Source organism: Oncorhynchus tshawytscha, linkage group LG03, assembly GCF_018296145.1.
Source record: "Oncorhynchus tshawytscha isolate Ot180627B linkage group LG03, Otsh_v2.0, whole genome shotgun sequence".
NCBI lineage: Eukaryota > Metazoa > Chordata > Actinopteri > Salmoniformes > Salmonidae > Oncorhynchus > Oncorhynchus tshawytscha.
Window position 1 is genome coordinate 29345950 of NC_056431.1, and position 11532 is coordinate 29357481.

The 11532-nt window shown below is 41.7% G+C and overlaps 1 protein-coding gene across 1 annotated transcript; it reads right to left on the minus strand.

Moving 5' to 3' along the window:
• Window positions 1–2403: 2403 nt before the first annotated feature.
• On the minus strand, window positions 2404–9584 carry LOC112234073 (RRP15-like protein). Its single transcript, XM_024402061.2, has 5 exons — window positions 9439–9584; window positions 8201–8580; window positions 7877–7974; window positions 4528–4717; window positions 2404–2976 (listed from the first exon to the last, which is right to left on the minus strand). Exons 1-5 carry the CDS (start codon window positions 9485–9487, stop codon window positions 2818–2820), a joined length of 876 nt encoding a protein of 291 aa, XP_024257829.1. The 5' UTR covers window positions 9488–9584; the 3' UTR covers window positions 2404–2817.
• Window positions 9585–11532: the final 1948 nt, after the last annotated feature.

Below are 11532 nucleotides of genomic sequence, written 5' to 3' on the forward strand. Positions count from 1 at the left end.
TTTACAATTACGCTCCCAAGAAAACCCCACTGTTTTCATCCCTTGCCAAGGCTTTTTTTCCTGTCTCTGCTAAAACCTCCCTCTCTCTCACCCTGCCCCCACACCTCCGACCCCACTCCACCCAAACCAAAGCCTGCAATTCATCAGCAATGACAGGCTCTCAGAAACTCTCTCAGAGCCCGGACTTACTGGTGTAAACCAGATGTTGTCACTAAATCAATACCCACACAGACATCTTAGGCCAACAAGAGGTGTGAGTGTGTGTGTGTGAGATGCATTGGGAATAGAGGTAGATATCTCACACAGGGAAGGCAGTCCCTGCATGTCCTCTCCGACACCTGCTCACTGTGTTGAACACACCATGACCGGTCAGAGTATACGGTACAGTAACACAGAGAGAACACCATTATTACTTTAAAGCCCTCTAAACATATGTAGTGAGTGACCCGGTCATGTTTAATCTCCTTCTGCACCTGTAGATATCCCTATATCATTCTTTTACACCCAGTGAACCTGTATTAGTAACTCCATCTCTACAATCCCTATACACCGGCTCAGGAAAACCCTTGGGTCGTGTTCATTTGGGCACAATGACAAAATGACAGAAAACAAGTGTGTCTTATTGGGCACATTCAGGTCGTACCTCGCTAGATTCCTACATTTTCTTCCACTTTGTGCCTAATGAACATGGCCCAGGTCAGAGCAGCAAAGCGACAGCTGGACCTAATAGAGAGGGACAGAGGACAATACCATATAGACTGAAGAGGATGAGATGAAATAGCAGGCTGGTTCTCTAGCAGTGTGTCAACAGAGCCAGGAGAGCCCTGGCATTCCATAGTGGCAGGTCGCAGTGTTGCCATGACGAATGGGCGCTCTAAGCGGTGGAGACAAGTCGGCTGAGACGTGGCGGCATTCTCCTTGCGGCGATAGGGGCGCTTTGCAAATATTTCCACTACTTGTGTGAGTGTGGCAAGGGTCAGACAGGAATATTTTATTTTTTTTGAAAAAAGAAGCGAAAGGGAGAGAAAGAGAAGAGGAGTCAGCAGAACTTCCACTGGGCAGTCGCCACATCAACTTGGCGCTCAGGGTCACTCCGATGTGAGGGCTGTCACCTTGGCAACCATCCAGTAGACACACGCAGGCAAGCAGTGTGTAAAACGGGGTGGGCGCCACAAAACGAGAGGTTCATGTAGTGGGACAGCATCTCAATGTAACCAGCTGTTCTATGCTCTCTGGCACACACACATTTCCTCTCCGAGGGGTCATCAGTAGGGCATCTCACATTCTCTGACAGTCAGGGAGCATGTCTACTACATCTTTTGTTTGTCATATGATCACTACAACCATACCACGTAAAAAACAGTGGTGTCAAGTGCTTAAATAAAAAATACTTTAAAGTACTAAAGTAGTGTTTTGGAGTATCTGTACTTTACTATTTATATTTTTGACTGGTACTTTACTACATTCCCAAAAGAATGTCTTACTTTTTACTCCACACATTTTCACTGACAACCAAAAGTACTAGTTACATTTTGAATGCGTAGGACAGGAAAATTGTAAAATTCATGCACTTATCAAGAGACTCACTAAACACAAATGCATCTTTTGTAAATAATGTGACCCTTGCGACACATACATTTTAAAAACAAGAAAATGGTGCTGTCTGCTTTGCTTAACATAAGGAATTTAAAATTATTTATACTTTTAATACTTAAGTATATTTAAAACCAAATACTTTTTACTCAAGTAGTATTTTACAGGCTGACTTCCACTTTTACTTGAGTAACTTTCTATTAAAAGGCATCTCCACTTTTACTCAAGTATGACAATTGGGTACTTTTTCTACCACTGCATAAAATAAATATATAAAATGAAATAAACTAGATAAACACAGTGTACAAAACATTAAGAACAACTTCCTAATATTGATTTGCCCCCCCCCCCCGACCTCAGAACAGCCTCCACAAGGTCCAGAGAGAGTTCCACGGTGATGCTGGTCCATGTTGACTCCAATGCTTAACACAGTTGTGTCAAGTTGTCTGGATGTCCTTTGGGTGGTGGACCATTCTTGATACACACAGGAAACTGTTGAGCGTGAAAAACCCAGCAGGGTTGCAGTTCTTAAATCTTATGTGTCTGGCCCATTCACACCCCTGAATGGAACACATAAAAATCTTTCTTTAACCGGTCTCCTCCCCTTCATCTACACATTGAAGGGGAATTAACAAGTGACATCAATAAGGATCATAGCTTTCACCTGGATTCACCTGGTCAGTCTCATGGAAATAGCAGGTGTGCATAATGTTTTGTACACAGTGTATAAAAACATCAACAAGTCTTTAGTTAAACTAGTGCTATAACTCAGTTCACCAAAAAGCAATTAAACACAAAACTGAAAAGGGAAATGTTTATCAACTGGCTTTTTATTGAGGGACATGCAACTATTAGGGGGGAAAAGGGTCTATATACACAGCAGAGTTCAGATGGAAAAATGTTCAGTGGGACCTTGACAAGCCAGAGGGCACCAGCATTACACAAACTAGGTATCCTGACCCAAAGCATTGTGGGCCAGAACAGGACCTGGACCGCAGTCTTTCTTCAGCTCCTTGTTCCATATAGAAAATTCAAAAGAGGGGTCTTTGGGCCTGGTAGAGCTGCCTCTGGGGGAAGAGGAGAGGGAGGCTGGGTTGAGCCGATCTCAGCGATGCAGGACCCTTCAGCTCCATTCCTCACAGTGGACTCAAAAGGCACGGTCTTGTGTACACACACAGTCCTGGGCGTGCTCAGTCATACACACACTTAGATGGGCCAGTCTGCTCAGTCCGACTCGCTGTTGTCGTCCTCCACACCCTCTGGTGCCTCCTGCTCGCCCCCCTCCTCGTCGCTCTCCTTGTCCCAGTCCTTCATGGAGGCTCCCATCATAAAGTCGTCTCTCAGCACACTCCAGGCTGGCTTCTCTTCTGCCTCCCTGCCAGTCTATACACAAACAAAATATATCAGCTTTTTACAAAGATGGTACTTATTACCCATACATGATCCGTTTCTTATAGAATAGACCACCACTATAACTCCCAACTCCTCAGTCTCATAACAATAGTCTCCAAGAAAGTTTCACAACATCCAACAGCCAACAGTGCCACCATGTGGACATCAAGGGAAACTACACTTCACAACAGGCCACTCCAGAGAATATTTATTAAATTATTACATTAAAGAAGCGGTTATGGTGGCAATTATTACAGACCTGCCCTATACAAGACGCATTTTATTAATGTTTCGGTATCGGCTTTTTTGGGTCCTCCAATAAATCGGTATCAGCGTTGAAAAATCATAAATCGGTAGACCTCTACTTTAATGTACTACTTAAGTAGTTTTCTTGGGTATTTGACAACTTTTACTTCACTACAATACCTAAAGAAAATAATGTATTTTTTACTCCATTCATTTTCCCTGACACCGAAAAGTACTCGTTATATTTTGAATGCTTAGCAGGACAGAAAAATTGTCCAATTCACACACTTATCAAGAAAACATGCCTGGCCATCCCTACCGCCTCAGATCTGGCACACTCACTAAAAACAAATGCTTAGTTTGTAAATTATGTGTGAGGGTTGGAGTGTGCCCCTGGCTATCCGTAAATTTTAAAAAATTAAAACATTGTGCTGTCTGGTTTGTTTAAAATAAGGAATTTGAAATTATTCATAGTTTCACTTTTATTTTTGATATTTAAGTACATTTAAAACCAAACACTAAGACTTTTACTCAAGTATTATTTTACTGGGTGACATTCACTTTTACTTTTTTATGAAGGCATCTTTACTTTTACTCAAGTATGACAATTAGGTACTTTTTCGACCACTGCATATTGGAACATTTGCACGTAGCCTACTGCCGTGTGCGCATTGCTTATAATGTAAAAAAAAAAAAATCTAAATTAAGCTAAACTTGATCTATTGCTTAAAAAAAATATTTAAAAAAATGTGTAGTGATTGTATGAATTTGGGATCCATCGTCCTACAGCTGCCCCAGAGTCTGATTCAAATGTTTTTTTTCCTCGCACAGAACGACAAGCTAACCAATAGATTAGGTTAACATTCCTACTATGGGGTATAGAACATTGACATAGGCGAGTGATATTGCTGTTTGTTTACTTGTCTTGTTGGCTGAGGAAAAGCAAATGTGGACAGTTCTTTTAACATCTTCAAAGTGCACATCAGAATTTGATAAGAAGTGTGTCTGTCTTCACTTGTAGGCTACTTCAGAGCTGCTAGGCCTGTGAGAAGGACCCGACTAATAAGAATTGATATAGCTGAGAGAGCCATGTGAGTGAGGTGCATTGGTGCACAGCGACTGGCATCCGGGAGAATGGAATTCTAAACTATTATATTCAGCACAACTACAACTGGCTGCAATTTACACTTTAGCTGCAATAAATCTTTAGGGGGGTGAATCTAGCACCTGCCTTAAGACCAACTCTGGGAAAACAACACATCAGTGGGAGAGAGAGGTATCGGGGATGAAACTCACCATCTGTCTCTCTGCCTTGGTGACAACCTCGCTGCCTCCCTCTGTGCCACGCAGCACGTTGATGAAGTCTTTCTTGGAGACAGAGGAGAGGAGCTTGGCCTTCTTCCTCTCCGAGCCGCCCGCCTCCTTCACCTTCTCATCCACCGTTTTCTGGTGTTTCCTCACAGCGTTGAACAGCTGTACTACCCCCCTGTGGAGAGGTACACACATCACACTGTCATTCTGGTAGAATTTAAAGCCAATTCACTGTAAGATTAATTGTAATTTTTTGTGGCACAAAATGTTTATAATATTTAGCACAAAATCATAAATGCATGGGATTTTTTCCTGATCTAATAATTTTGTTATCGCCATCCTCAAATGGCAGGCATTGTATCATCTTTAAGCGATATGCTGTTGAATTACACCCTTTGTTGTGTTACAGTGTGAATTCAAAATGGTTTAAAGGTGTTTTTTTCCACCCATCTACACACAAACCCCCATAATAAAATGGATACAGGTTTAGAAATATTAACTAATTAAAAAAATAACCAATTTACATAAGCATTCACACCACTAAATCAATAAATGTTAGAATCACCATCGGCAGCAATTACAGCTGTCAGTCTTTCTGGGTATCTCTAAGAGCTTTGCACACGTGAATTGTACAACATTTGGCCATTATACTTTTCAAGATTCATCAAGCTCTGTCAAGTTGGTTGTTGATCATCACTAGACAACCATTTCCAGGTCTTGACATAGATCTTCAAGGAGATTTAAGCTGAAACTAACTCGGCCATTCAGGAACATTCACTGTCTTCTTGGTAAACAACTCCAGTGTATATTTGGTCAGATTATTGTCCTGCTGAAAGGTGAATTCATCTCCCAGTGTCTGGTGGAAAGGATTTTGCCTGTGCTTGGCTCCATTCTTGTTTAGTTTCTCATCCTGAAAAACTCCCCCAGTCCTTAACGATTACAGGCATACCCATAACATGTTGCAGCCACCACTATGCTTGAAAATATGGCGCATGGTACTCAGTAATGTGTTGTATTGGATTGTCCCAAACATAAACATGTTGTATTCAGGACAAAAAGTGAATAGCTTTGCCACATTTTTTGCAGTATTACTTTCGTGTGTTGTTGCAAACAGGGTGCATGTTCAGGAATAGTTGTATACTGTACAGGCTTCCTTTTCACTCTGTCAATTAGGTTAGTATTGTGGAGTAGCTACAAAATTGTTGATCCATCCTCAGTTTTCTACTATCACAGCCATTAAACTAACTGTTTTAAAGTCACCATTTTAAAGATAAATCCCTGAGAGGTTTCCTTCCTCTCTGGCAACTGAGTTAGGAAGGACTCCTGGATCTTTGTTGTGACTTGGTGTGTTGATACACCTTCCAAAGGGATATTAAATGTCTGCTTACATTGTTTTTTTTTAGTATACCAATAGATGCCCTTCTTTGTGAGGAATTGGAAAACTTCCCTGGTCTCTGTGGTTGAACCTGTTTGAAATTCACTGCTCGACTGAGGTAACTTAAAGATAATTGTATGTATGCGGTACAGAGATGCGGTAGTCATTAAAAAATTATGTTAAGCAATATTATGGCAGAGTGAGCCCATGCAAGTTATCATGCGACTCCTTACAACAATGGGGTTGAATACAGTACATTCAGAAAGTATTCAGACCCCTAGACCTTTTCCATGTTATGTTACAGCCTTACTCAAAAATGTATAAAATTCAAATCCCTCAATCTACACACAACACCCCATAATGACAAAGCAAAAACACAAACACCTTATTTACTTAAGTACTCAGACCCATTGCTATGAGACTAGAAATTGAGCTCAGGTGCATCCTGTTTCCATTGATCACCTTTGAGATGTTTCTACAAATTGATTGGTGTCCGCCTGTGGTAAATTCAATTAATTAGACATGATTCTGACAGTGCATGTCAGAGCAAAAACCAAGCCATGAGGTCAAAGGAATTGTCTGTAGAGCTCCGAGACAAGATTGTGTTGAGGCACAAATCTGGGGAAGGGTACCAAAACATTTCTGTAGCATTCAAGGTCCAGAAACAGTGGCCTCCATCATTCTTAAATGGAATAAGTTTGGAATAACCAAGACTCTTCCTAGAGCTGGCCGCCAGGCCAAACCGAGCAATTGGAGAAGAAGGGCCTTGGTCAGGAAGGTGACCAAGAACCCGGTGGTCACTCTGGCAGAGCTCCAGACTTCCTCTGTAGAGATGAGAGAACATTCCAGAAGGACAACCATCTCTGCAGCACTCCACCAATCAGGCCTTTATGGTAGACTGGCCAGACAGAAAGCCATTCCTCAGTAAAAAGGCACATGACAGCCCACTTGGAACGCCTAAAGGACTCTCAGACCATGAGAAACAAGATTCACTGGTCTGATGAAAACAAGATTCAACACTTTGGCCTGAATGCCAAGTGTCATGTCTGGAGGAAACCTGGCACCATCCCTACAGTGAAGCATGGTGGGGGCAGCATCATGTGTGGGGATGTTTTTCAGCAGCAGGGACTGGGAGACTAGTCAGGATTGAGAGAGAGATGAAGGGAGCAAAGTACAGAGAGATCCTTGTTGAAAACCTGCACCAGAGTGCTCAGGACCTCTGACTAAGGCCAAGGTTCATCTTCCAACAGGACAACGACCCTAAGCACACAGCCAAGACAATGCAGGAGTGGCTTTGGGACATGTCTCTCTGAATGTCCTTAAGTGGCCCAGCCAGATCGGGCTTGAACCCGATGGAACATCTCTGGAGTGACTTCAAAATATCTGTGCAGCAACGTTCCTCATCTAACCTGAAGGAGCTTGAGAGGATCTGCAGAGAAGAATGGGAGAAACTCCCCAAATATAGGCATGGCTAAGCTTGTAGCATCATACCCAAGAAGACTCAAGGCTGTAATTGCATCAACAAAGTACTGAATACTTATGTAAATAAGGTATGTGTTTTACTTTTAATACTTTTGCAAAAAAATCTAAACTTTTTTTGCTGTCATTATGGGGTGTTGTGTGTAGATTGAGGGGGGTAAAAACAATGAAATCAATAATAGAATAAGGCTGGAAAGTAACAAAATGTGGGAAAAGTCAAGGTGTCTGAATACTTTCCGAATGTACTGTACTTATTGATTCAAGACATTTCAGCTTTTCATTCATTTGTAAAAAATAAAACAAAAAAACAACATAATTCCACGTTGACATTATGGGGTATTGTGTGTAGGCCAGTGACCAAAAATCGAAATTGAATCCATTTTAAAAATCTTTAACACAACAACATTTGGAAAAAGTCACATGGTGTGAATACTTTCTGAAGGCACTGTAGGTTTGTAAGCGGCACACGTGTGTTTGTACCTGGTAGCAACTCTCTGCAGGTTCCTCTCATTCTCTCGGTCTTTTACAACGTCTGGTTTCTCTCGACACATCATCTCCCAAGTTCGCTTTTTATCAGTCTGACGGCCAGGAAAAAAAAGTTATTAAGCACATACATACAGGCAAGCTGTACTGAATAAATGCCATGGGTGAAATTTAACGCCAGGTGAACCTGGTCTAAGGACATTTCTGTTATCAGGCTATCATCTAATTTCAATAACCAGTTTAATACCTGTGTTCATTAAAGTGAGAAATTGACACAGGTACAGACACACAAACATGTAAAGACATGAAAATAAACAGTACCTGTTTCTTCCTCTCCAGACTCTCCTTCTTCTCCTTCTCCTTCATCTTGTCCAGCTCTTTGTTCTTCAGCAGGATGCTGGGTTTGCTCGCTGGCGTTTTCTTCTGCAGAATCTTGGCCATGGCCTCCGCCCATCCAGCATTGGGGTTGGTGTCTACATCATCTGCTTCTCTGTTGCCTTCACCCTCTTCTTTCTCTCCTTCGCTCCCTCCATACTTAGCCTGCTCCCCATCACTCTCTCCATCTTCTTCTCCATCATCACTTCCTCCATCCTCTGACCCCTCTCCATCGCTCCCTCCATCCTCTGACCCCCCACCATCGCTCCCTCTGTCAGAATCATCACTCTCAGCACTGTGGTCCTCCTGGGGCTCAGAATCCTCTTCTGATGTGTGAAAATAAGGCATTTATCATATTGACTTATACAAATAATAGCTAGGCTTAAATAGGTTGCAAATTCAAAACAATTTAGCTCTGTCATTTCAGATTTAGCTTAACCCAGCAGACAGTTAATTAACACCTATTGTTAGCATTGTTCATGCTTCTCTATAAACACTAGCTACAATCTAAGGCTGGGCATTAAGTATTGATTCGATCAAATGTTTAGCTTACACAGACAGCTTGCTAACCAATTATCTAAGTTAGCTCCCTAAACTAGCCAAGTTACGTCACATAGGCTAGCTACTTTTTAGGTTTTGGTTTATTATTTCACTTTATTAACTAGGCATGTCAGTTAAGAACAAATTCTTATTTACAATGGCGGCCTACACCGGGTAAACCAGGAAGACGCTGGGCCAACCTATGGGACTCTCAATCACGGCCGGTTGTGATACAGCCTGGATTCGAACCAGGGTGTCTGTAAGTGACGAATCAAGCAATGAGATGCAATGCCTTAGACCGCTGCGCCACTCGGGAGCCCCCCCAAAACGGGGACCTTTCGCGTGTAAAGCGAACGTTAATGCCATTTGATATTTCAAATGCAGAGCGAACGACTAAAAGCAAGTACCATAGCTAGCTAGTACGTTTCATCTGCCTACTTAAGACTCCACAGGGTTTAATGTAACTTATTAGATATTTAACGTACAGCCATAAATTATCTGATCATGCTAGAGTGCCAATGCTATAGCTAGCCATGCTACCAGACTTGAGTCCAGTCTATTGAGTCTGGGAGAGACCAGCGATACATCTAGCTAGCTGCCTATACTTATTTTGAACAATTCTAAGAAAAACGATTAAAGCTTACCTAATATCACAGCTGAGTTCTCCACATGTGCCTTTCCCACAGATGCCATTATTGTGCAGCACTGAAACCATTCCGTGAACAACGTTCCGTTCCGTGATGTTTAGTTCCGTATAAAAAGTTCCCACTTGACTTGACTGTAGTCCAAAGGCCGGCAGATGGAAATATTGAGCCGTTTCATCTTACCATCCAAATGGACTGCATGCAGCCAGCTATACACTTGTATCCCCTGTGGACCGGTTCATACGTAAATCATTCTCCATTCAGGCTACGAAGGTGTCGATTTCCTCCTTAACTCGATTTAATGGTGAGAAGGCAGGAAAAAAATTGGGGAAATATATGTACTTTCTTTATGAAACCACCATCATGCTTGGCTAATGGATAGGAATGCTCGACCCAGATGTTGCGTATCGCGCTCAGCGATTTGGTCCAGTACGGACCGACAAAATTTGGTCTTGTTTAGTGCTGGAGCTCATTCAAAAAAAAAAAAAAACAGTGCTTTGCAAGTGTTAATTTTTACATTTACATTTGTCATGTAGCAGATGTTTTTTTATCCAGAGCGATTTACAGTCAGTGCATTAAACTAAGTTGCTATAGCTAGCCGACCTACCTACCTACCATTAGCCACTCTAGCATGGTGGTGGAAAATGGTGTTTCACAAACAGTATGCAGCCTGAATGGAGAATGTTTTATGTACGAACTAGGGATATGAGTGTATAGCCGGCTGTATGTACCCTAATATCGCCATCTCCCGACCTTTAGGCAAACTTGACTGAATATTATTATTGGCTAATTTAACTGAGGTTCTGCCTTCCGACTCCGTGACATTTGTACTATACAAAAAACACTGCCTGCAAGCCACCCCGAGGGTCCTTGACTGCTCCAAACACGCACGCACGCACACACACACACACACATGCAATTTTGTCAAGTATATTGCGGCGGCAGGTAGCCTAGTGGTTAGAGTGTTGGACTAGTAACCGAAAGGTTGCAAGATTGAATCCCCGAGTTGACAAAGTAAAAAATCTGTTGTTTTATCCCTGAACGAGGCAGTTAACCCACTGTTCCTAGGCTGTCATTGAAAATAAGAATGTGTTCTTAACTGACTTGACTAGTGAAATAAATATTGCACAATCCAGATGTGCACAGCTCTTTGGGATTTAGGCAAAAAGACTCACAGCTATAATGGCTGCTAAAGGTGTTTCTAACATGTACTTTAAAATGTTTCCACTTGGAATATTTTGTGAAGATCATGAAAAAAAAAATCTAAATTAAATCAATTTGAATCCACTTTGTAACACAATGAAATGTGAAAAAGGGGGTTAATACCTATGGGCACTGAAGGCTAATACCCTACACATATATTATGTGTTGTACTTTGTTAAACCAGTGGACTCTGTGAATATGTGAGAATATGTATATAGAACTATAACCACAGATGTTGTTTGGTTCAGATTTGGTCCGGTCTGGACCGGCCTTGATTTGGCCCAAACATAGACCTGTCTGGGGTTGGTTCCGATTTGGTCTGACCCCCCAAAAATTGGTCTCGTTTAGGGATGGAGCTGATTTAAAAAAATAAACAGAGTGCTTTGCAAGTGTTCATTTTTGTATTTACATTTTGGTCATTTTAGCAGACGCTTTTATCCAGAGCAATTTACAGTCAGTAAATTGGATCTAGGTGTGACTGTTGGCATGAGTGTCATTTACTGTTTGTGTTCTCATGCCACTTACCTGGGGTCCTCCTGTGTGTTTCAGTCTCTATGATTGCTTTGTTACTCTGCGACCAATCTCGAGTCATATCCTGTAGTCGTGTAAAGTGGAGTTCCTCCTCCACCAATCCCTCAGGGTTGCAATGTTAAATGTCGAACTACATCCTCTTATAAGCGGAGGTGAACTGACAAGACAGTGGACCAGCAGCTATCAGTATGTAACCTAACACCACTGGAAGTCTTGATGGTATTAGTCTGGAACAAAAAAGAAGTTGATCATACAAATTGAAAACTTTATTGAACTATTTACAGATAACATATACAAAAGAATACAAATAAATAGGATTAGATTAGCATATATGCCTTCAGAAATTATTTCACACCCCTT

Bases quoted from the DNA above. Each gene is read 5' to 3' on its own strand.
- LOC112234073 (XM_024402061.2), bottom strand. From the start codon at position 9,487: ATGGCATCTGTGGGAAAGGCACATGTGGAGAACTCAGCTGTGATATTA. The intron at 4,718-7,876 runs GTACAAACACAC...ACCTCTCCACAG, and splicing joins CTGCAGAGAGTTGCTACCAG to GGGGGTAGTACAGCTGTTCA. The intron at 2,977-4,527 runs GTGAGTTTCATC...GTTTGTGTATAG, and splicing joins CCAAGGCAGAGAGACAGATG to ACTGGCAGGGAGGCAGAAGA.